Source organism: Antechinus flavipes, chromosome 4 (assembly GCF_016432865.1).
Source record: "Antechinus flavipes isolate AdamAnt ecotype Samford, QLD, Australia chromosome 4, AdamAnt_v2, whole genome shotgun sequence".
NCBI classification, from domain to species: Eukaryota; Metazoa; Chordata; class Mammalia; order Dasyuromorphia; family Dasyuridae; genus Antechinus; species Antechinus flavipes.
Genome location: NC_067401.1, coordinates 363,857,285 through 363,883,435, shown reverse-complemented (window position 1 = coordinate 363,883,435; position 26,151 = coordinate 363,857,285). Strand labels below are relative to the sequence as shown.

The 26,151-nt window shown below is 35.5% G+C and overlaps 1 protein-coding gene across 2 annotated transcripts in view; it reads right to left on the bottom strand.

Annotated features, from left to right (window-relative positions):
• Positions 1-26,151, bottom strand: part of FAM120B (family with sequence similarity 120B) — a 109,386-nt gene that overhangs the window by 22,556 nt on the left and 60,679 nt on the right. For both annotated transcript variants that reach the window (XM_051998192.1, XM_051998193.1), the window contains one exon: positions 5,984-6,190. In XM_051998192.1, the coding sequence (XP_051854152.1) occupies positions 5,984-6,190 (207 nt within the window). The remainder of the gene's footprint in view (positions 1-5,983; positions 6,191-26,151) is intronic.

The following is a 26,151-nucleotide window of genomic DNA, read 5'->3' as shown; positions in this document are numbered from 1 at the left end:
TGCTTATCCTGATTCAGGCTGATTCTGGGGTGTCTGGGGTGCTAGCGAGGGTCATCACAGACTATCAATCTGGACTACTAGTCACATGAAAATATGCTCCAAATGATGAATAATTAGAGAAAAATGAGGTACCCACAAGATTGTCAAAGCTGACAAAAAGGAAAATGACAAAAGCTGGAGGGGGACTGTGGGACAGCAGGTACTACAATGCTCTAATGGAGCTGTGAACTAATCCAATCATTCTGGAAAACAGTTTGGAACTACACCCAAAAAGTTATTCACTTCCGTATACTCTGATCTAGTATATTAGATCTATACCAAAAGAGATTGAATAAAGAAGAAATGAAACCATATGTACAAATTTTTTTACAACAGCTATTTTTGTGGTAGAACAGAATTGGAAACCAAGGCGATGCCTATCAATTGGGGAACAGTTGAATAAATTATGATTTATGAATGTGATGAAATACTATTGTGTTGTAAGAAACGATAAAGGGTAAGGTTTCAGAGAAACCTGTAAAGCCTTGTATGAACTATTGCAAAGTAAAATGAGCAGAACCAAAAGAACATTATATGCAGTTTTCTTTTTTTTCCTTTTTTTTCTTTAATATTTTATTTTATCTTATAATAACTTTATATTGACAGAATCCATGCCAGGGTAATTTTTTTACAACATTATCCCTTGCACTCGCTTCTGTTCCGATTTTTCCCCTCCCTTCTTTCACCCCCTTCCCGAGATGGCAAGCAGTCCTATATATGTTAGATATATTGCAGTATATCCTAGATACAATATATGTTTGCAGAACTGAGCAGTTCTTTTGTTGCACAGGGAGAATTGGATTCAGAAGGTAAAAACAACTCGGAAAGAAAAAACAAAAATGCAAATAGTTCACATTCGTTTCCCAGTGTTCTTTCTTTGGGCGTAGCTGCTTCTGTCCATCATTTATCAATTGGAACTGAGTCTTTGTCAAAGAAATCCACTTCCATCAGAATACATCCTCATACAATATTGTTGTTGAAGTGCAAAGTGATTTCCTGGTTCTGCTCATTTCACTTAGCATCAGTTCATGTAAGTCTCTCCAAGCCTCTCTGTATTCATCCTATGCAGTTTTCTTTCCTTTTTTCATTCCTTTGTTCCCTCTTTCCTTCACTCTCCTTCCCAAAGTAAGAATTTGTTTTGTATGACTAAATATATTTGTAATGGTTTTTCTTCTCAAAGGATAGGGAAGGTAAGGAAAGAGGAAGAGAATTCAGAATTGAAATAAAATAAAATTGTATTTAAAAATTTAAAAAGCCCCAAGAGAAAAAAAGAGGAGGAGAAGAAGAAGACTGAGAAAAGGAGGAGGATGAAAAGGAAGAAAGGGCCTTTGGAATTGGCAATTAAATGATTATTGGTCTGATAAAGGACATTTAAAGTTTAAATATATATTTTACTGTACAAATGATCCCATTCCACATCATCTCCTCCAGCAGATTTTTCTCCTCTATCATCTCTACTCTCTCAACATTCTTCAATCTCTCTCTCTCTTTACTGACTGCTTCCTCCTGCTTGCAAACAAGCCCATGTCTTTCCTATCCTCAAAAAATCCTCACCTGATCCTTCCATTCCCAATCATCCCATATCTCTCCTACCTTTTGTTGCTAAACTCCTTTTAAAAAATAATAAGAATTGACTCAAATTTATAAGCATGATAAATGGTCAAAGGATATGAATAAACAATTTTCAGATGAAATTAAAGCCATTTCTAGTAATTTGAAAAAATGCTCTAAGTCACTATTGAGTAGAAAAATGAAAATTAAGATAACTCTGAGGTATCACTTCCCATCTCTCAGATTGGTTAAGATGACAGGAAAAGATAATGATAAAGGTAGGCAATGTCGGAAAACTGGGACATGAATACATTTTTTGTGGAGTTGTGAACTGATTTAACCTTTCTGGAGAAAAATTTGGAACTATGTCCACAGGGTTATCAAATAGTGCATATACTCTGTGATCCAGTCATATCTCTACTGGGTCTATATACACTAAAGAGATTATAGAAAAGGACCCAGATGTTCAAAAATAACCCTTTGTAATAACCCTTTTTGTAGTGACAAGGAACAGGAAAATGATGGGCATCCACTCAATGTAATGAATAATTATTGTTTTATAAGAAATAATTAACAGAATGATTTATTATTTTTTTAAATTATAGCTTTTTATTTACAAGACATATGCATGGGTAATTTTTCAGCACTGACCCTTGCAAGACTTTCTGTTGCACAACTTTTCCCGTCCTTCCCCTCCCTTAGATGGCAGGTAGAACAACACATGTTAAATATGTCAAAGTATGTAACAGGATGATTTCAAAAAGACTTACATGAACTGATGCTACATGTAGTGAGTAGAACCAAGAGAACATTGTATACAGCAACAAAATGATCAACTGTGATGAACTTAGCTCTTTTCAATAGTGAGGCGATTCAGGCCAATTCTAATAGACTTGTGATGAACAGAACCACCTGCATCCAGAGAGAGGACTATGGGAACTGAATGTGGATGACATTATCAGTATTTTCATCTTTCTTATTGTTGTTTGCTTGCTTGCTTCTTACTTTCTCATTTTCCCCCCCTCTAATCTGATTTTTCTTGTGCAACATGATAAATGTGGAAATATGTTTAGAAGAACTGCACATGTTTAACCTGGGGATATATAATGCTGTTTAGAGGAGGAGCCAGATGGGGAGAGGGAGAAAAAATTTGGAACACAAGGTTTTGCAAAGGTGAATGTTGAAAGCTATCTTTGCATTTATTTTGAAAAATAAAAAGCTATTATAAAAAAGATTATTGGTAATTTTGGAAAGAGCAGTTTCAGTTTAATGATGATACCAGAAACAAGACTATAGAGAATTAAGAAAAGAATGAAAGGAGAGTAAATAGAAAAACTCCTTCTAGGTGGTCTCTTCAAGGAGTTTAGCAACAAAAGATAGAAAAGATATGGGATGGTTCGGGATGAAAGGATCAGATGAGGATTTTTTGAGAATGGGAAAGACACGAGCATGTTTGTAGACAGGAGGAAGCAGTCAATAGAGAGAGAGATTGAAGAAAAGTGAGAAAGTGGAGATGATAGAGGGGGAAATCTGCTGGAAGAGATGATAGAATGGAATCACTTGTGCAAGCAGTGAGAGAGGTTTACTTTGGACAAGAAAGGGCCACTTCTTCATGTGAGACAAGAGTGAAGAAAGAGATAGTGACAGAAGGTATGAGTGATAGGAGATAGGGAGGCAGAAGAGAGAGATCTTTTGGCAAATGACCTCAATTTTTTTTCAATAAAATGAAGCAAGGTTCTTTTCTGAGGAAGTGGTGGAAGGGAGAGTCATGAGAGAGATTTGAGGAAGGATGAAAAGGTCTGGAGAAGATGCTGTGGTGAATGGGACAGTGAGTTAATTGGGCATATATAAAAGGTTCATCTAGAAGCAGTGAAGGCCAACCTGAGGTTATGTAACATAAACTTATGGTGATCCCAAGTCGGTACCATTTGTGATTTTTTTCAGTATCATGCAATTCATATCTACTATACAATCAAAATACTGTCAACTGATTTCTATAGACTGTCCCTTTCCTTTGTCAGTAAGTCTGAGAGCCAGATACATGAACCCTGAAGAAAGAGAGTGACCGTGGTAGAGGCAGAATCTGGAAGTGACAGTGGGAAGCAAGGAGTATTCTAACTCTTTCACCTTAACTTCTGATTCAAGGGGAATGAGTGCTAGAATGGGTAGCCAGCGAGGTTGTGTTGTCAGGAGGAAGCCAGGTCTCTGTGAGATCCAGAAGAAGGAAGTAATAAGAAAAGATTTAAGATGAAAGCAAATTTGTTGCTTATACAGCAGAAATTGAACAGTGAAAAGGGTAGGTAGTGTTCGGTTGAGCTTTTTGAGTGATGGTAGATTGAAGGAAATGGAAGTAAGCAACTGGGCAGCTAAAATATAGGATATAGAGTTTGAATGGAAAGACATTTCCACAATAAAACTGAGATGTATTCTAACACAAATTACTTATAACCAGTGGCAAAAATGAAGTTTCTTATACTGAGAGACAGTAAGCTTCCTTACCTAGTTCCCTGAATCAAAGAAATCATAGATCTGATATTTAAAAAAAAAAGTGATAAGATTCAAGGAAAAGTTGTTTCTTTCAAAGTGTTTTATATATTAGTAGGTGCTCATAAATTCTTATTAAATAAATTAAAAATATTCAAGACTAGCTAATTTGGTAGCACAATCAATGCCTTAATAATAAGAATCTCTTACTTTGCAAAATGAACAAAGCACAGTCTTTAGCTTTTGTCATTATGTTTTAGGAAAAATCAAATTACATAGAAATTCCCTTCCTCTACTTTTTATGACTGGATCCAGAAGAAAAAGCACTGGCCTTGAGTCAAAGGGCATAATTCTGAGACTTATTACCTATGTGACACTGGACAATTCACTCAAATTCTACGGGCCTCAGTTTCTTCACCTGTCTAAGAGGATGACTAGATAAGATGGCCTTTGTTCCACCCTTACTACTATGAATCCTGGGATCTACAATCCCTATTTATTGGTTTTGAGAACTCTTTCTAACCATGCAGATCCATGCTTGCCCTGTACCTTATAGCTGAAAAGAGTGGTCTGGAGGCAGGGAGAAAGGAAGTGACTTCCCTGGTCTCAGGTCTCAGAACCAGAATCTGTTATTAGTGGGAAATGAGGACAAGTCTTCCTGACTCAAATTTGCTTTCTATGCAGTATGAAATAAATAATTTCTTTATCAAGCATTTTCAATTACTATAATTATGATAATGCATTCCTCCTCACTGTATTGTTGATAATTCAGATTGCTCCCACCTGGACATCTAAAAATTGCATACAGCTCATCATCCTAAAGCTTCTGAATTGCAGGTATATTAAAGGACTCATGAATGTCACAGACAGTAGAAGCAGACCCAGAAGTGAACTACCAATTATTTCCTAGGATCATGCCAAGATGTGCTAATGATATAATAGTGAGAACATATAATCCCGGACCTTTGTATCAGTACTGATAACACTGTCCTACAATATTGTCCCTTCTTTAAGGCCTAATTTGAAAGTCTTCCACCAGGAAACACATACCAATTGGACTTAGAAAGTTGAAATAGCAGCAATGAATAACTACTTAAGATTGCTGTCAAGATTCCCAATTAAACTTGTAAACTGTAGGGAATCTTTTCAAGTAATAAGTAACTTCTCCAAAAGTGAGTTTGTTTATACTGGATACTGCAACGGAGTTACATGTAGCATTTTTTTTTTTTTTTTGCTAAAAAGGAGGAACTTAAAATACTTGAAAATGTCTAAATATTACAAAGATCGATGAGTACCATTCACCCTGCCCAACAACATTATTTTTAATGTCTTGAATATTATTTAAATATTATGGCAGAAGTTATCAAAGATATGCATTCCATACTTCTGATTTTTATGAAATGATACATTTTATAGTAGCAATGATATTAAAAAAAATAAAACAGTATATATTTTAAAGCTAAGGAATATAATTTTTCTTAAAATAGATGTTTTTAATACGTGTTTGTTTTCCTAAAGGAATATGAAATAAAATGGAACAGATGACACTACTTAACCTCTAAGGAGGTAACCTAATTTCATTCATTTATAAATTAATATGAATACATGTCACAATATGATTGTGCCAACCAAATAAGATAATATAGATAAGAAAACTTGCTTTATAAGATGATGTCTGATTCTTGGTTTCTCCATTTATAAAATAAGATATTTATACTACACATTCAAGTGGGAGAAATACCTTAAAATTAAGGGGCTAATACCTATTGTTACATCCAGATAAAAGACTGTGAGGTTTTTTTTTTTTTAAGTACCTTAAAATATCAATAATGCAAGAATAAAATATCAATCAATCATTCTGAAAGCCTTCTGGAGCATGTATTCTAACATAAGAGATGTATGAACTTACATTGCCTTCTAGAAGTTCCTCCACAGAACAGCCTCTGTGTGACTGCTGGTACTTCTGTTGAAAAAGTTTTCCATCAAACATCTTCCAAGCCATCAAATCATCCATTCTGAATGGAAACCCACAGGCACTGTTGGCCAGAATCAAATTGGTAAGGCCCCGGACAAAGAGAGAACCAAGGTGCACAGCTCTGGAATCAACATGGGTGAGCTATTGAAAAGACACATGAAACAAATTTGTCCTTATTTTGAAATTATAAATCAATCTGCATAAATCCTGGCACGACATGTTGATAATGTGTTCCAAACAGGTCTGCTCTACAACCTGACAAAAATAAAAAGATCTTCCAAGACTAGAAAATTTGACTGTGTTAAAAGCAGAATTAGGTCTTTTGGGCTTTATGACTGATTCTGATACTTTTTTATTTCTCTGTACTCCACATTTTCTAGTTTTATTTCTTATTAATACCTTCCACATACTTTATGCTCTTATAAGTTATCCCTGATCCTGAAACATCACAAGGTAGAGAATGTTGATTGTAGGTCTGAACTTGACTGACTGAGGGGTGGATTTGGGAAGAACCTAAGAATTATCCCAAATGGCTAGTACACTTATTGCAAAAATGTTTGAGCAAGCATTTAATAGGGAATAGTTCACATGACAGAGATAGAAGTGTCAGATGAGGAAAAGGAAGTTACAAGCTGCTTTGAAACAATTAACATATGGAGTAGACCACTGCCCTTTGGAAAAGGAAACTGTAATCCTGGAATTAATAACTATTACAGAACTGTTACAATTTGTATAGTAAGGAGGGAGAAAAAAAGCATGTAGTAGTATGGTTGCACTGGAAAGTTTTTAGAATGGGAATCAGCAGAACCATTCATATGTAATTGGAAAAGACTAATAGTAGAAAAGGTAAAATGGGATTGGGGCTAGATAAATAGAAAAAGATCAGTATGGTTCCATGAACAAGAAAACAAAAGCTTAAAGCTGATCAGGAACACAGATTATGAGTTAAATCAGGGTCAAGGACAGAATTTGCAGAGGATCAGTTGTGAGATGGTTTTATAGGGTGCTATGGCAAGAATAAGAAAGAAGTTCAAAATGGGCTAATGATTATAATGGCAATAACATTAAGTGTCTGTCTCAAGATCTCCAGTGAACTTGCTGAATTAGGAGGAAAGTCAATGGCACTCAGGAAAAGTATGAAACAGGTTCTAGGAAAGATTGCCTCATCTGTGTCCCCATAGATTCAGGCTGGTGACTCCTCTTCTGAGAGAGCTCCTATAGTATGTGCTCTAATGATGCTTGTTCGAGAGGCAAGAGAGGAAATGACTGAGAAACACTGCTTGGGAAAAGTAGCTATTTTTTATAATGAAGAGAACCAAAGATTAGTGGAATTGAGAAAGCTTCTAGTCCTTCCCTATTGATAGATTCCTTTGCTTCTGGCTATAAACACACCCTATTCTTTCCAATCCTTAAAAACAAAATAAAACAAAACAAAACAAAAAAACACCTATTACCAGACTCTAATACACCATCTACATTTCTTCTCCCTTTCACAGCCAAATTATAAGAAAAGTATTTCCATATTCATTGCCTTCACTTTTCCTTTTACTCATTTCTCACTCCTTTGCAATCTGGCTTGCACCTTCATTAATTAGAAATGTTAACCCCAAAGTTACTAAAGATGGCTTAAATGCCAGGTCTTTAGAACTATTCACATTGTTCACTCATTCTTCTTGATTTCATTGCAGGATCCTCGTCTCTGGAATTCCGTGACACTGCTCTCTCTCAGCTCTCTCCCTTTTTACCCCTCCAGATTTCTCAAGTTGAACATATCTAAAATCAAAATTTATAACCTTTCCAGTGAACCTACGCTGGCTGTTCCAAACTTCACTATTTTGTTGAGTCACTATCCTTCTAAGTAAATCAGATTGGAAACCTCACATGTATCTGTAACTTTCATTCATCCCACAGAGCCAGTCTCTTGCTAAGTCTTGTCACTTCTCCTTTTACAACATTTTCCTCATCTACTCTTCTTTCTATATGTACACAGTCTCTTCTCTCTGCCCTCGATGAGATCTTCATAACATCTTACTGGGACTACTATAATAGTCTCCTAATTGTTTCCCTTATCTCAACTCTTTCTTTACTCAAGCCAGGTTTCACATATCTGCCAAATTGATTTGCCCCAAAGCCCAGTTTCTTATTCAGTAAATTCCTGTGGTTCCCTATTACCTCTTGGATCAATAGAAATTTTGACATTTAAATCCTTTCATGACTTGTTCCCAAACTACTTTTTCAAGCTAATTGCATATTACTTCCCTTTATGCATACTGTGGGGTAGCAAGGTGGTGCAGTGGTTGGAGCACTGAGCTTGGAATCTGGAAGATTTATCTTCCTGTGTCAAATCTAGCTTCAGACATTTAACAGCTGTATGTCTCTGGGCAAGTCATTTTCCCTTATTTGCCTAAGTGATGATAGAATTGTTTTACAATAATTCACTTTTATTAAAATTCCTTGAACATCTACTGTGTGTGAGGAACTGTGCTCAGAATTGTGAAGAAGACACCATTTCTGTCTTCAGGAAACATATAATCAAGCAAGGAAAATAAAAAGTAACACAAAAACCTAGAAACAAGCTATAAGCTCAAGATGTAACAAGGAAGTACAAAGCACTATAGTGGTTCAATGGAGATTAAACAGTTTTGGGGAAAATTGGGGGACTTTTAAAGAAAAGTTCTCCTGTAATCACCACCTTTCTCACTGGCAAGAAACAAAGTCTAGCAATGACTAAACAGAAAATATATAAAACACATTTTAAAAAACAACTAGCAAACCAGGAATGTGCCATAAACTCATATCACAGTAGAGTTGATCTAAGAATATAAATTAATTAGAATTCTGTATATAAAATTTTAATTTATTACCTTGCAAGCCTTATTTTAAGGAAAACAAATTACTTAACTTTTAACTTAAAGATTATGCTGAATTCAGCTTACAAAACAGGTTACCACTGCTGAGAAACTATTAAACATAAAAGAACAGATCCAATGTTATTTTTTATCAAATTTAGAAAATATTATTAAACCATTTTAAGACCTCTTTTGTAAGCAATGAAAGGTTAAACACACACACATATACATATACACACACATATATGCTTCTCATATATTTACATGTATATACATATGAAATCTATCTAAGCTATCGAGGAAAAGGATATTAAAAAGTAGTCATATTAGCAATGTCAGAAGAACACTTTATAAGAATATTATGACATCTGGGCATGAATTTTTTAGGAGTAAAAAAAAATGGGGTTGGCAGCACACTACTCTTGATAAAGTTAAAACTTGGAATCTTGGGCTGGCCAACACTTTTTAGGTACTACAAGACTGGGATTAAGGGTATAAATTTGCAAGCTAGATGGAGAAATACCATTTTCTTCTCAGAAAAAAATTGATTCAGATCCAGAAACAAGTGGCATTAGGAAAGACAAAATTGTGGAAGTGACTATAAGACTATAAATCACCTTCTTAGAATGTGTTAGAATAAGTCTTTAGAAATGGATGTAATACATATCATTTAAGTACACTACTTGAAACTGAGCTACATCATAATGCTTGCCCACACAGTCAGCATAGGGGGAAATGATCAACATCTCTCACAATACTTCCTTGAATTCCCATTGCAAATCGGGCCTCACTAATGCTATTAAGACAGATGCAAGACAGATGAGTCTATCTTGCCAGGTTGTTTGTTGAAAGCTAATTTTTCTAGGCACCATATTCTTGTTTAGTTATTTCTTGGACCATTTTATTAATCTCATGAAGAGGATTACCATTTCATTTCCAGAATTATTCAATAAACACTTCTCAATATAATATATTCCACTTTTTTTCAACCCAAGTTAATGTCTATGAGTCATGTCTAAATAGCAAGGAGTTAAGCACTATGGTGTTATAAATACCTTCACTCTCAATGTCAAACTTTTCTTGTAGTTTTTTGATGCAATATGCCAACATTTAATAACAGTTGAATGATGAATGATAAAGCATTTATTAGGTGCTTACAATGTTCCAGGCACTGTGCAAAGATGAAGCCAAATATACACATCATAGTGTGCTTCAATTTACAAAACCTCCCCCCCACCTTTTCACATGTTCTCATCAGGTTTTTATGTCTTAGGGGTTTATAAAGTGTTGTTCACCTGTATTTAATCCAACTGTAAAGGCTGTTAAATATCACCCATCTGCTAGTGGTTCTGGAGTCACCTGAATCAAATGGAAGTAATAACAAACCAGTTGCTGACTGCAGGCATAGATCGACTATCAGCCTGACACACCCTCAAATTAGACCAGAGCTAATAACTAAATGAAGACTAAGAGCCAGATTTCCGCTTTGTAAAGATCAGTATATATGCTCTACTCTGCAAAGTGCACTCAGTTTGGTACACACATTTTTATAGAAATATGAAAAAATGTGCATATATTGTCTAATTTTACAATTCTTCAGTAAAGTTATCATGGTGATCATAGATACTCAAAGTCTAACAAAGTAGAGTGAATATCAACTGTGGAAGATCCTACCAAGTTTGTCTAATGAACTCACAAATCTTTGAAGTACTCATGTGCAATATGAGCATTACTTATTAGTCACCAGGCATGAATTTCACTAAAGCCAAAAAAATAAGATTAAAATACAATATCCTAGATAAAGTTTTAAACTCATGACTATGGGTTTTCCAAACAAGTTGTTCAGAAATGGCTTTGTGATTTCATTGGTGTTTACATTCTACCTACTAATAATACAGATCACAACCTCTTAGTAGATGGTCTACAAGGGTCAACAGATATGACCAAAAATTTAATCACTTGGTACTAACAGTTTTATAGTTCTCTCTAAATTTAGGTTGGTCCTCATATACAAGACACTAAAAGTGTTACTTATTAGTCATTTGGGCAATTTCTTTACAGCCAGAAAACAGGCTTAGGAGAGGCAATATTCTAGATAAGATTTCATATTCCTGATCCTGGGCTTTCCAAATTGTTTCAGGAATCTGAGCATGTTAACATTATGGGCCAATTATATCTAAGTCATTTAAGGTTATGATGTGGTGGAAAAAATCATTGGCTTTGGAAACAGAGGACTTTTGGGCTTTTATCTTAGCTCTTTTAATTTAATACCTGATTGACTTTAGGTAGTGTCTTAAACTCTTTGGATTAGTTTTGGCAGCTGCAGGATGAAGGAGTCGGCCTACCTCTAAGGTTACTTTAGATTTAAATGCTATGATCTTTTTGTATCTCAGAGTGCTAAAAAAAAAAAAAAAAAAAAAAAAAAAGACAGAGTGCTCTAGCTCTAGCTACTGAAATATGTATACTATTGATTAATGCTTATTTTCAAAGATATGGTTTTTTTATGGCTCTGTCACTGACTTATGTGAATTTGGACAAACTTTTCACCTTTCTACATGCTCCATTGCTGAGTGCTGTTGCAAAGAATAACAAATATAAATGATAGTTCAGTGTTTTGCAAATAGTAGATTTGTATTCTAGGAAGAAGTGGAAGATACCAGCTTTTATTTTATGAGCCAAGAGGAACACAAGAAAAACATGAGATTATGCCACAAATATAAGATAAGGAGTTATTATGTAGCACTGGGCTGGTAACAAACAGTAATGATACTACTTTAGAAAAGAACTGCTGCCTTGGGGCCCCACTGTCCTGATTGGTGATTGCTTCTCTCAGACAGCTATTTCAAGAAGGCTCCTATCATTCATCACTTTATTTTCTACTCTCCAGACATCTTTTCCATAAGTTCACTAATCACTTTGCCATCCAAACTAGAGACTATATAGTGGAAAATTTTCCACCCCTGACCTCACTCACCTGCCTGATGATCACCTATCCAAGACCACTATTTCAAGACAGTTATAAGCTTTATTCTCTCTGGCCATTTCCTCCATAGCTTGTCCAACTGCCTTGCTGCAATTCACGTATTCTCCTTTCCCTGAACCTCATGTTCTAAAACTATGAAACATGATCAATGAAAATGCTTTTTCATTAATTAAGTAGGAAGGACATTGATAAACTAGAATGCAAACAGAGGACAATGACCAGGCTGGTTAAGGGTCTTGAGTTCATGTTAATAATAACAATAATGAAATCATACGGTACTTTAAAGTTTGCAAAGCAAAAATATTATATCATGTTATACTCACAATCATCCTGGAAAGCAGGTGCTATTATTATTTTCATTTTATAGACAAAGAAACTGGGACAGATATTGTTATTTGCTCAGAGGCACACAGCTAATGTTTGAGAGTAGATTTGAACTCTGGTCTTCCTGACTCCAAGCCTGGCCCTCTATTCATTGCACTGCCTAGCTGTCCCATGAGGATTAGTTCATGGACTGAAAATGTTTAGTATGTAGAAGCCAAGGCTTAGTCTTCCAATATTTGAAGGGCTGTCCTATGGCAAGTGGATTATATTTGCTCTTCTTGGTCCCACAGGGCAGATACTAGGAGCAACAGATGGAAATTCCAAAGAGGCTTGATATGAGTGAAAAAGATCTTAAAAGAGACATCCTAAAGTGGAATGGGCCACCTCCAGAGACAGTTGGCATCTCCTCACACAGACTTTCAAGAGAAGGCCAAGTGACCAGGAATTGGGCATACCGTAGAAGGGATTCTTATTTCAGTAACTATTTCAGGTTAGACAAGATATCCTAGAAAGTCACTCCAAAGATTTCTTTAATAATAGCCAGAGCTGAGATGAGAAGATAAGGGTAAGTCACACACTAAGGTATATCACGATGTATGCTTTATAATGCTACTTTTTGTAAATGCATATGAGAAAATACTGCTCTCTGTGGCATAGAAGTATTTCTTTTGTAATAAGTCAAAAATACATATAGGGAGTTCATTCTCTCTAACACAACTGGAAGGTGATTTTTAATCCTTGCTTACGGCAAATAAGGCAGCTAGGTAGTGTTGTAGATAGAGCAGTAGACCTGGAGTCAGGAAGATCTGAATTCAGATTTGACCTCAAACACTTGTTAGTTATGTGACAAGTCATTTAACCTTAATCTATAAAATGGTGTAGCACTCCAATATTGTTAACAAGAAGACCCCAAAATAGGGTCATGGGGAGCTAGCTACTTCTGAAACACCAGGACACAATAAAGCAAACAAAGAAATGCTTTGCTCTAGCTTTCAAGGTAAACACATAACAAAAACAACTTGGTTGGATTGTGGCTAAGATTGTGACCAGTGGTGAAGAGGTACTTGGCTGGAGCCCCAAGAAATTATTGTCAAATGACTAGATCTATTCAGGGAATTCATGGCCCCTCCTATTTAAAAATTCTATGATGCTTTAAAATATATGGATGCTCCAGCAAAGAGACAGGTTAATATTTTGTAGGAAGGGAGAGATAATGTGACATTCATGTTTCTCTGGCATTCATCTAACAGGCAAAAGGTCTTAGGTTCAAAACTAGGTAAACCATACCCTTTCTTTTTAAACATCTTAATGTCTTTACATACTAAATCTACAGTGACAATGTAAACAGTTTCTAATTGAAAATTCTATTCTTGGAAGTAGGACTAAAATAAATATTCTGAAGAGATGTTCTGGAAAGTGCCATCTGCATCCAGAGAGAGAACTATGGAGATTGGATCACAGCATAGTAGTTTCACTTATTTTGTTGCTGTTTGTGTTTGGTTTTTTTTTTTTTCTTATATTTTTTTTCTCTTTTGATCTGAATTTTTTTGTGCAGCAAGATGAATCTATAAATATGTTTAGAAGAACTGCACATGTTTAACTTATATTGGATTGTTTGCTATCTTGGGGAGGGGGAAGGGGGAAAGAAGACAGAAATTTGGAACACAAAGTTTTGCAAAAAATGAATGTTGAAAATAACTTTGCATATATTTGGAAAAATAAAATACTATTAAAAAAAAGTAAAAAGGTAAGTGAGGCCACAAATTTTACCAAAATGATAGGCAGTGTTTATTTTTGTTTCTTAAGATATTAATACTCTGTGATCACAGCTGCTTATTAGTATGTATAATGGGAAAAATAAAACCTTACTACCTATAAACAAATATCATTCCACTTTAAGTGCTTCTGTTACAAGTCAGAACTTGCCAGTGCCCGATAATATTAATCAAGGTAAGAGAAGAAATGAAAATAAACAGAATCTTATCGAGGGCAACTTGAATTGCTGAAACAGAAACCAAACCAGGGTTAGCAAAATCCAAAACTGCCTAAGCCCTTCCTAAAGAAACTGGTTTCTTTCCAGTTCTTGTAAGCTCAAACAGAATACAGGTAGATTTGTGATAATCACTACTTGGCTGCTTAATAACTTTCTTGGCCTTACCTCTTTATCTTTCTCCCAAACAATTAAACATGTAACTGTGCCTAAAATAGGCAAAAACACGTATCGCAGTGAAAAGATCTTATCTTTAGAACAGGTTAGGAAAAAAAAGATCAAATCATGATGTTTTTGAGAGCAAGATAGCCAACTGACTAAAATGGAACAGTAATAACATTATCTGGTCCTTTTCTTCTAAGAACTTAAGAGGGATTTATAAATATTAGTTCATTAATTTCTAGTCTCCAATGACCATATTTTATGAACCAAAAATAGATACATGCTAATAAAGTAGGCATTTTATATGTAAATATACACATATCTATGTATGTATATGTACATACACATATTCTCTTATGAGGTAAGTTGGTGGTGCAGTATACACACGATTCTGATCCTGGAGTCAGGAATTCCTGAATTTTAGAAAAATTTCAGTCTCAGAGACTTCCTAGGAGCATGTTCCTGGGCAAGTCAATTAATCTCTGTTTGTTCAGTTCCCTCAACTATAAAATGGGGTTAATAATAGTGCTTATTTTTCAGGGTTATTATAATGATCAAATGAGATTATCCTTGTAAAGTATGGTATCTAGTACAAAGCAGATTCTTAATAGATGCTAGCTATCCTAATTGGTATTACTCTGTGCCAGGTACTGTGCTAGATACAGGGTATACAGAGACAAAAATAAAAATTTCTGCCTTCAAGGAGCTTAGGGAGAAAAGAGATATATGTATGTGTGTTCAGTCATTCAGTCATCATCTAGGTAGTGCAGTGGATAGAGTGCTAGGCTTGGAGTCAAGAAAGCCTGAGTTCAAATCTGGACTTAGACATGTACAAGCTGTGTGACCTTGGACAAGTCACTTAATCCTGTTTACCTCAGTTTCCTTTTCTGTAAAATGAATTGGAGAAGGAAATTATAAAGCACGTCAGGATCTCTACCAAGAAAACCTCAAATGGAGTCATGAAGAGTGAGACATGTCTTAAACAAATGGACAACAACAAATACACAACACATATAAAGATATAATATAGGTATATGTGTATAATTTATGTGTGTATTATATATATGCATAGATATGAGTACAAGATAATGGGGGCAGGGGAATAAGCATTTATAGTACCTACTATGTGTAGGAACTGTACTAAGAATTAAAAAAGAAACAATTACAAAAATGAGACTCACAACACCAGTATGACTGTCCCTATTTTACAGGTAAGGAAACTGAGGCAAATAGAAGTTTGCTAGTGTCACACAGTTAGTGAGCATCTAAGGCTGGATTTGAACTAACATCTTCCTGACTCTGCACCCAGCATTCTCTCCACCATGTTCCAAGTTGCCTGTGAAAGCATCAATGTCTGAGAAGATCAGAACAGACTTCATCTGGGAAGGTGGTACTTGAGTTGTCTTGAAGGGAATCTAGGATTTTAATAAGTGGAGGTAAAGGACAGTGTGATGGCATGGAAAGGATAATGGGCTACATATAAGGGAAAAGGTCAATCTAATTGCTCCAAAGTGACCAAAAGAACATCACTATGCTATGTTAGAGTCAACTTAAAATATATCTAGCTATGGCTGATCAGATCAATGCCAGTTCGGAATGCTCTGCCACAAATGGTTCACAAATAATTCCTATGAACATTTGAGGTAGACTCTCTAACTCTGTGCATCTTGCATTTCTTCTGAGCTAATTCAATTCTGTTTATCTCACAAAGCACAGCATCTTCTCTGATGAGAGCACTCTAAGCTGGGCAGTCCTATGCCAGTGTCTTCCATGTCATTCCATTAATTCTAAAGTTCTTAAGAGACCTTGAGAGTGTCCTTGAATTGCTTTTTCTGACTATCTTGTTAGTGCTTGCCCTGTGTGAATTCTCTATAAAAAAAAAAAAAAGACTATCTAAAAGGAGAGAAAGGTATAAGAAGGCTGGAGAGGTAAAATGGGGACAGGTGGTATAAATGCCAAACAGATGAATTTATTGTGGATTTGAGAAGTGATTGGGGACAGTGCAGTTCTCCGAGTAGGAGAGGGAGTGATAGAAAATCACTTTGCCACATATGTTATCTGATCCTGATCCACTGTGTAACAATAAGTAATAACCAGATAGGATTGAGGAAATGAAAGAAGTACTAAAATAGCTGACTCTTTGGTCTGAGGATACCCATTGAATGCCTCTTCCACACAGATGCCAAAGAAGTACAATGGCACTCTCCTACTCAATCAGTTCCAATGATCATGTACTGACTGTGATGAAATACAAACTCATCTGTTTGTCAGTTAAAAGTCCTTTATGACTTGGCTCCAATCTATATTCCAAATAGAATTAATCATATAGCCCCTTCATACATTATAAAGTCTAGCAATTTTGACCTACTCACTATCCCTTATGATGACATTTCATCTTGCATTTTCCATATTGTCTGTATTGTCTGGCTCACATGCCTAGGAATGTTCTCTCTCAGTACCTCCACTTCTTGGGAGCCCTTATTTTTCATTTTCTATATAGAGCCTTTCAATTAGCTGTGCTGCCAGCCCAGTGTCAAAAGGTTCAACACTAGAAATTTAGTGATTTTATCAGTAGAAATACACAAAAGAGGTAATGTTATCATCTTTTCCATTGTACTTTACAGCTCATGGAACCTTTGCATCTAACTTGTAGCTAAATATGTGTTATGTGTCTTATTAGAATGTAAATTCCTTGATACCCAGGGCTCTCTTAATTTTTTATTTGTATTTCTGGCACTAGTGTATATAGTCTGTATTTAATAAATGTCTCATTCATTCACTCATACATAACAATACAATCCCAGAAGAACTAACCAACTGTGGCACAGAAGAAAATATATCACCTACCATTTAGTAATACAATTACCATTTCTTGAACCAAAAAGAACAGAGCTGGCTTTGGAATAAATATATCATGTAAATTCAGAGACAAGTGTAAAGCTAAGATGGTAGGAAGGTGAGTCTCCACATCTAAAGTTGTTAAGTAAATTCTGGTTCACCAGTTAGCATCAATTAATTCAAGACCAGGGCTCCTAGAAAGATTTGGTTTTTTGCTCATCTCTCAGACTTGTCAAATAAAATTAATAAACAAAAGCAGCCAATATTTTGGAAACAAGCTTAAAGATGCTTTGGGGATAAAAGACTAAAGGTAATGCTGAGCTCTTCCTGCTTAGGCAGGGCAGCATGACTGAAAAGAAGAGTAGTTCTCTCAAAGGCATCTGATGGAACCCTGGAAACTTGTAAAACCAGTTCTTAATGTTCCTAATGCCTCACTGTAAATATTTAACAGTAAACAGTTCAACTGTTTGGTGTTTATATGCAAAGGAAGGTTCACTTATTGAGGTTTATTGGCAGTTGGGCAAAACTATACTTGGGTGGAACAAAACTGCTATTCTAAGTAAGCCCAAACACTGAAGTTGACCTAAACAAAGTTTCCAATACTATCTTAGCAGTGAGCCTATACTATAAAGGGATGGAAATTCAAACACTGTGAGAACACTATAAATAAGGTATCAGTAAGTAATCAGGGAAGCAAAAACAAACTGTTTTGATTTTTGAGGCACAAAGGAAAAAAAAACGTCTTCTCCATGTCAAGGCTTTGATTTATAGCTTTATGTAAATGTCTTAAAAGACTTATAAAAGAAACCTTTTTTTTTCTTTTCCATATTGGAGGGCGTAAGTGTTCTGATGACACAGAACACTGGAAACAGTTAAAATAATGGTAGACTGGGGCAGGTGTATAGTGAACTTTAAGTACTGGTTTAATTTTTATTTATATTCAAGGTGCTGATCAATCCTTTCTGAGTAAGAATAAAAGAAGTTCAAAGTCTTAGGTGAAAGTTTATTTTAAAAGATGATTTACAGGGAACAAAGACCAGTAAGACCGTTTTTTAAAAAAAAGTAGGCTAACCATCTGGTTAGCTGTAATATACCTAGAAGCTGTACTCAGTTTTTTCATAAAGGACTTCATTTCATGGTTTTAGTATTTGTCTCTTTAAAACTAATACTTATTGCTACCAACTACTTCTGTGAATTTACCAATATAATTTAAATTTGAAAAGTAGTTACCTACTCTTCACAGAGCTCTCAATATCTTCAACAGGGGGAGCTATGTACCAAGATCTAAATAATAGGCCCTATAGAAATATTATCATCCTTTGCTCAATTCTTCTCTAACTAGTTTGTAATCTAAGAGCAACCACCATTTTAAATCTCCTATGACATTAATTTTAAGTACAAATAATTAGCCAGATTGTTTTAGCTCATGTGGCAAGGAAGGCACAGAAATCTATTTTTATTGCTGTGGTATGGTAGAAAAATGTGCTAGACTTGGAGTAAAGAAACCCGAGTTCAAATCCCAACTCTGACTACTGCATGATTGGTGCAAGTCAAGTAGTACGATACTTATATTACCTAATTTTACAGGGTTGTTATAAGTAAAGGGCTTTGTAAACTTTTAAATATTAGTTATGGAAACAAACTAATTTATTATTTTCTTTTGGTTAGGGCTCTAAAGGTTAGCAAAGTATCTTCTGGAGCCATCTTGAAAAAAAGAAGGGAGAATCCTTCCAAATGTTGAGTCCTAAAGTTCTAGCCTTTCCTCTACTCTCTGGCTTTCCTGAAGGTACCTCTTCCTCTTTTCTCCTACTAATTCATCATATACAATACACAGGCAGTTAAGAGAAGACAATTAAATGGTACAATAGTGTGAGAGGATTTGGGGATATAGATAATATTTTAGGTAAGTTAAATGTCATTATGAATGTCCTGGGTCCCTAAACTGAAACTTTGGTCTAAGAAAAGATCTGGAGATTTTGTAGTTTCACTACAGAAGAATGTTCTTCATTCTGGTGTATACCATGTGGGTTTAGCAGCTAACAAAGCTTGAGCTGGCTGGACACAAAACACTTGTGAACAGTATCACACCTTTTCTTCCAAGCCACCAATCCATCAATTAAAATGACAAAAGAGGAAGAGTTCAAACACTACTGCATTAAGTCTTACTATTGGTCTTTCCCACACACATCAAGTAATATTTTCCATTGTACTCTATCCCACCAACTCATGACTCATAGCTACAACACTGAACTCTGGCAATATATGAGTATACGGGCCTTATCATCCAGCATCTTTTCTTCATCTGCTGTGCCACCAACGGTGGGGGAGGCAGAGAGAGAGTTCTTGCTTTTACAACCTATCCTTGTGCCTAGTTCTACAATGTCCTAATTCTCTGACAAGTTTCATTCATGTTTCTCAGCATGCTCAGCATGAGAGACGCCTAAAGAAAGATTGTTGTGAGACCCAAATATGCTCCAATAGTAGATGAAATTGAGAGAATAACAAACATTAGTGGAATGGAACCTGCCAGCTTTTCTACAAGGTAACCTCTCATTATTGATAATCATGAATTCTCCATATTTTGGCTCTTATATCTTTGGTCATTATGTGCTATACAATATAATGGTATACAAGAAAATAAATGGAAATAGTACACACACACAGAGAAAATGGAAATGGTATACAAGAAACAAAATCAGGAAAAATGATTAGATGATTTTTGAGATATGTCAAAAATCTTCAAAGAATAAAAATAGTCATAGAAAATATTATAAAAAAGGCAAGTGATTCTACAATTAGATGTAAGTTACTACTGACCCATGTGATAACCTTCTTAATTGTAGAAAAGCTCAGTTACCATAGTTTTTGTACATATTGAGGGTATTGTCTATGAAAATAAGAAGGGAAACAGCCAAGTCTTTTCTAACCCAAAAAGACTTTACTAATCATGTACCATTTTACAAGGGAGCATGCTAGGAGTTGTAAGAATACAAAGACAAAACAGAAACCAGCCTTTCTCTTTAAAAAGCTCACATTATCAGATGAGAACACAGAAGAGAGAGCTGCTCAAAAATCCTCTATAGACAGATGATAAACAGCATTTATTAAATATCTGCTATATGTAAGGTACTGTACTAAGGACCAGGAATGGAAATACAAGCATCCTTGTCCTCAGGGCATCCTAATGCCAGTTGATCTCACATAAGGATAGCTGGAAAATGGAAAGAAATAGAGGAACATGTGAGCAACACGGTTTAGAGATGCCTGGAAACTTGGGTGGAGGTCTCCTTCAGGCAAAATAAGATGAAAAACTTACTTATCAGAGTCCAGCGATGTATGGAGGCAGAATTCTGGGAATTCCAGTGACAAGGAGTTCAGGAGGATGGTGAGTATGGAGATAGCATAATCTGGAAATATCCAGGAAATTATGTGGAGGCCTGGTTTTTGACCAGTCAAGGCAAAGGGGACTCTGGGAAAGGGTCCAGGCAATGGGGACTGCTTTTGGCATGGAAGAACTGAAGATGAAAAATTGTCTGGACAATAGCTAATATCAAATCTGGCTGGAATGGAGAGAGTGTTAAGCAGACAAATAGGACATAATGCCAGAAAAGTAGCCTGGAGTTAGACAGTGAAGGCCTAAAATGCCAGGCTAAGGATATTCCTAGAATAGACAATCAATAATATAAGATCCATGCCCTAGCTGGTTATAGATCCAATGAAATCTATAATAAAAGAATTTTATTTCCTTATATTTTCTCTTATATGTTAAACTTCCTTATACACTTATGTTTTGCTCTAATATAAGGGCAACACAGCACATTATAACTGGAAAAATGTCATAAGATTTGTATGTGTTTTGTATATTCTTATATGTGTACATTTTGTCTCTTCTCTTTTTAAGCTCCTTGACAGAAGGGACTGTTTCACTTTTTTGTACCCTCAGCTTTATGTACAATGCCTGGCATATAGGAAAGAGGGAAACAAGCATTTATCAAATGTCAATTATGTGTCAGGCACTGGGTAAGTACTTCAGAAATATTTCATTTGATCCTCACAATAACTCTAGGAATTAGGTGCTGATTATTTTCATTTTACAGTAGAGGAAACTGAGACTTACAGCATCATGAGGCCAGATCACAATACTAATAAGTATCTGAGACTGAATTTGAACTCAGTTCTTGATTCCAGATCTAGCTACTTATATAGCAGGTGCTTAATTAATGTTTAATAATCGATTAAACAAGGCAGAATAAAAAGAGTTTGGCAAGTGTTTAAAGACTGAATACTCAATGAAGCTAGTCTCAGTAATCTCCTTCCCACTTGCCACTGAAGCTCTTCAAAGACATGAAAGCAAATAGAAAGGGGAAGGAGCCTTGTGCTAGTCTCATTGCTGGTAGGATTAAGTCACAAAGTCCTTAACCTATCATCTCATGATGTCATTGGTCCTCTTAGAAAATGAGGACAGTAATTACATTAATGGTAAGTCACCTTGAAAGGACTAAGTTTTTCTTTTATTTTAATTATAGCCTTTTATTTACAAGATATATGCATGGATAATTTTTCAGCATTGACAATTGCAAAACCTTCTGTTCCAACTTTTCCTTTCCTTCTCCCCATCCTCTCCCACAGATGGCAGGTAGACCAATACATGTTAAATATGTTAAAGTATATGTTAAATATTACACACACACACACACACACACACTCCATACAGTTATTTTGCTGCACAAGAAGAATCAGACTTTGAAATAATGTAAAATTGACCTGAGAAGGAAATCAAAAATGCAGGTGGACAAAAACAGAGGAATTGGAAATGCTATGTAGTGGTTCTTAGTCATCTCCCAGAGTTCTTTTGCTGGGTGTAGCTGGTTCTATTCATTATTGAACAAATGGAACTGATTTGGTTCATCTCATTACTGAAGATAGCCATGTCCATCAGTATTGTTCATCATATAGTATTGTTTTTCAAGTATATAATGATCTCCTTGTCCTGCTCATTTCACTCAGCATCAATTCATGTAAGTCTCTCCAGGCCTTTCTGAAATCCTCCTGCTAGTCATTTCTTACAGAACAATAATATTCCAAAGGTCTAAGTTTTTAAATCAGTCTTATGGACATAATTCAAATGTTCTATTTCTGTTTAAGCTGCTATTTATCAAAAATTAATCTTTTTCCCCCCTTACCAAAAAATAGGAGATAGATATGATGCTGGCCCTGGGCTCAACTATTTTCCTTTCTTCATCCTCTATAACTCTTCAAGTGCTCTGTGCAAAGACAGATTTTTTGTTTTTCTGTTTTTAACTGTTCCCTGTGAGAACTAGCCACAGTGGAAAACAAACAAACTCAACTGTGTTAGATTTCCCATAAAAGCCCTTTCCGTAGGAGGGTGCCTTTAAGACCCTCAGCATTTGTGGTCATGATCCTGGCTGCTTTGGGCAGATTCCTAGTTGTTTATTCATGGTGCTTGCTGGGCTCCCAGTCACTGGGGAGTCTGGGATCTGTGGTGATGCATGGCTGTTTGGGCTGTCTATCCAAAGCCTATAGTGCATGGCACTCACTGCATTTGGGGCTACTGGTTGACACCTGTCCCTGCAATATGCTTGCAATAAACCTTGCTTCTAAGTCCTTCTCCTGTAGTCATTTTCTTCACTTCTTGATTCAAACTCAAGCTCTTACTGATTTGTCCATTAGGTTAACACCTTCAAAGCTCCAATCAATTTCTCTCTAACATACTGTGACTGAAGGCAATCACATCACCAATCTTCCCATATCTGAGCTGTGAAGCTCTCTTCCTCAATCTCATCCTGCTTCCTTTCTGTGCCTTTTTTTTCAGTCTATCTGCTACAGATATAATGACCTCTCTTACCACTGTTTCTGAGTGCTAAAATCTTTCCTTTTTCTTCAAAAATCCACTTCAAGTAGCATCTCTCTCAGTTTTCCTTAATGCCTCTATATTTAAATCATTACTTATAACTTGCTTCCTTTTGTCGCACCCTGAAATTTTTCTTTGCATTTATATTTTAATTTTTTAAAGATATCTATGAGTGTGTGATATATCATTACCCATATTTGTTTGTAAGCTTCTTAAGGGTAAACACTTTTAAAATTTCATTTTTGTGTGCTTAATGCCTAGTACAGTCCCTTGCACAAAGTAAATGCTAAAAAATGCTTGTTGAATTTAATTTGGTGAAATGAATGGAACCTGAGTTAAAGTGATGATGTTTGGTGGACATCTGGAACTCTTCTATACATTAGACTGTACTAGTCCCATGAATATTACTGAAACAAGCCATATCAATAAAATAGCAAGATTCCCAGCCCTCCTGAAGAAAAATCAAATTTCCACTCTGGCAGAGCAGATTGAATTGTCTAAGGCATTCTGGAGCCCTGGCAGGTCTGACAAGGTCTAATTGGCTCTAATTGGAACTCCTACAAGCTGTAACATTCTTTAGTCTGCAACCCAATGGCACTCAAAGAGAGAAAAAAAAAATTCTTCCCAGCCTTTGAAAACATCAAAGAAATAATTTCCAGGCTGATCCTTGCAACCAAATATCCAGTGATCAGCTGGAAAATTCAATGAAGCTATAAAGTGGCTTTTGGAAAAGAAGGCTCCGGATTGATCACAATGGTCAATAAATAGGAAAAACAAATTCCTCCAAATTCTTATAGATTTTTTTTTTTTTGGGTAAGAGAAGAACAAAAAAAGCATGAGAATGAAGGAGGAAAAATATACTGATTTAGCATAAATATATCAATGGAGGAGAAGTTTCATATGAAAAAGGTAAATGACTCAGTGGATTTGGAGAGAGTTCCTGAAGAAGCACAAAGAAGGGAGAAAGCCATTTTTTTTTTTTTTTTTTTACTTTGAGGAAAAGGAGGGGAGAAGAAAAAAAAATAGCAAGGACTCAGAAAATTGAATGAGAGGGGAAGAGAATAATCTAACTAGTTCACAAAGAAATCTACTTATTAGGAGGACAACTGGACTTTCTAATCCATGAATGAAATAGAATTCCAATTTCTAATACTAAAAAAAAAAAAAAAAAAAAAAAAAATCTAAAACTAGGAAAAAAAAAACCAGAAAGAAGGAATTTAGAAATTTACCAATGGGTAAATGGAGTTTATCATGAGTGATATTAGGGAAGTTCTAATTTTGAACTTAAAGATAAGCCTCAAGCTATGATAATGATAATAGTAATAAAAGCAGAAATGCTTAATTATGTTCTGCAGAGCCTAGTGACTCCACATTATATGAATAAAATTCTGTGAGAACATTTCAGTGTTAGCAAAGGATGGGGGTGGAGTAGGTAGGGGTCACTTAGGAATCAAAACAAATCTGTATTGTTAGCAGAATTCCTACTGAGCCTGTTTCAGGGCGAGCTTGTAATGTAGACTTTTCTTACATTGGAAGTTGAGAATCTGTGTGGAAAGATGGGGAAGGGAGAAAGCAATGAGAGGGATGCAGACCAATTCTTGAAGCTATTCTCTTCATTCACTGCAACACTGTGGCTCCCTCCTGTTATACACCGAGGCTTCTCAAACTTTTTCTCCTCATAACTCCTTTTCACCCCGACTTACAGTTTGAGAATCTCAGTCAGACATACACACAATTTGGTCCCCATCTCCAGATCCCTTTGCCAACACCCTGCTTTCATTATGTGTACATTCTATCTTGCTCTTACTCCCAAAAATCTGTGTCTGACATACACAATCATGACATACTGGTTCTTGCCCCCAAAATGGAAATCTGACATATTTCATCAAAACCACTCATAATCAGCGACTCATAAACACACACATACATTTACCTACATATATAAAGGAGCATGAGTGTATATGTAATGTGTGTATATTTGAGTTGCTTGACCAATAGATTATCATAGAAGATGAAGGTGCTCTTATCAATGTGCCTTATAGCTGGGTTTGTTTTGTTTTTTATTTTGCAAATGCTAAAAATGTGAGGCAACTTTGGTGTGAGTAAATCAAATACAAGGTGTGAAGAAGAATGATGGAAGGGGTGAGTCACATAAGAACATTTCTTATTTGCTCTGATTGGTCTGGCTATTCAACTACAGAATGACAATCTTATTATATGGTATTATATCAGGCACATATATTATCTCCAAAATTGTGATGCAGTTTCAAGCTATTAAAGTTGTAAACTTGCTTAAGCAATTAAAGCCTAAAACCACACTAAGACTTTTGGGACACTGTATATGTTTATGTGTGTTATTAAAACATGTCTGTGTAAATATAGACACAAGCAAATGTATATATAATACATGTATCTTTACATACACATATTCTATTTCCAGATGTATACTTTTCCCCATTCCCTTTTATATTCTATATTTGCACATATACCACCATTCTCCTCATATGCAAAGGTTGATACAAACACCTTCCACCATCTTTCTTTGAATAGTATCTGAAGAAGATACATACCATGTATTTCTCATATATGCTGTCATCCTTATTTATATATTCTGGGCTTGATGGGCCTACCATCCCCCTCATACCTTGTGTTTGATAAATATGGTCTGCCATCTTCTGACATATTGTGTCCCTTTCCCCTTTATACTCCTCCAAAACTTCCCTGATCTATTTTAATCCTAGGAATATTCTATATATCCCAAGTACCATCACGAACACCATTTATGGGCTTCACCAATCTATTTCAATTACCAAAGTATTATGTGGTTAAATTAGTTTGGTAAACTGTGGTCAACAGTGATGAGACATTTATTTGTTTCTAATTAGGGAAGTGATTAGATCCAAGTAGTATTTCAGCTTCAGCTTATGTGCAAAATAGACTGGAATACAGGAAAACCAATTTGAAATACATCATAGGCATATTTACTAACTCCATTATGCCAAAGTTTTGAAGGGAAGTATAGGGATAGAAGTATCTTGTGAAAAGTTGGAATTACAAGCATACCTCACTCAAGAGTGTTAAATT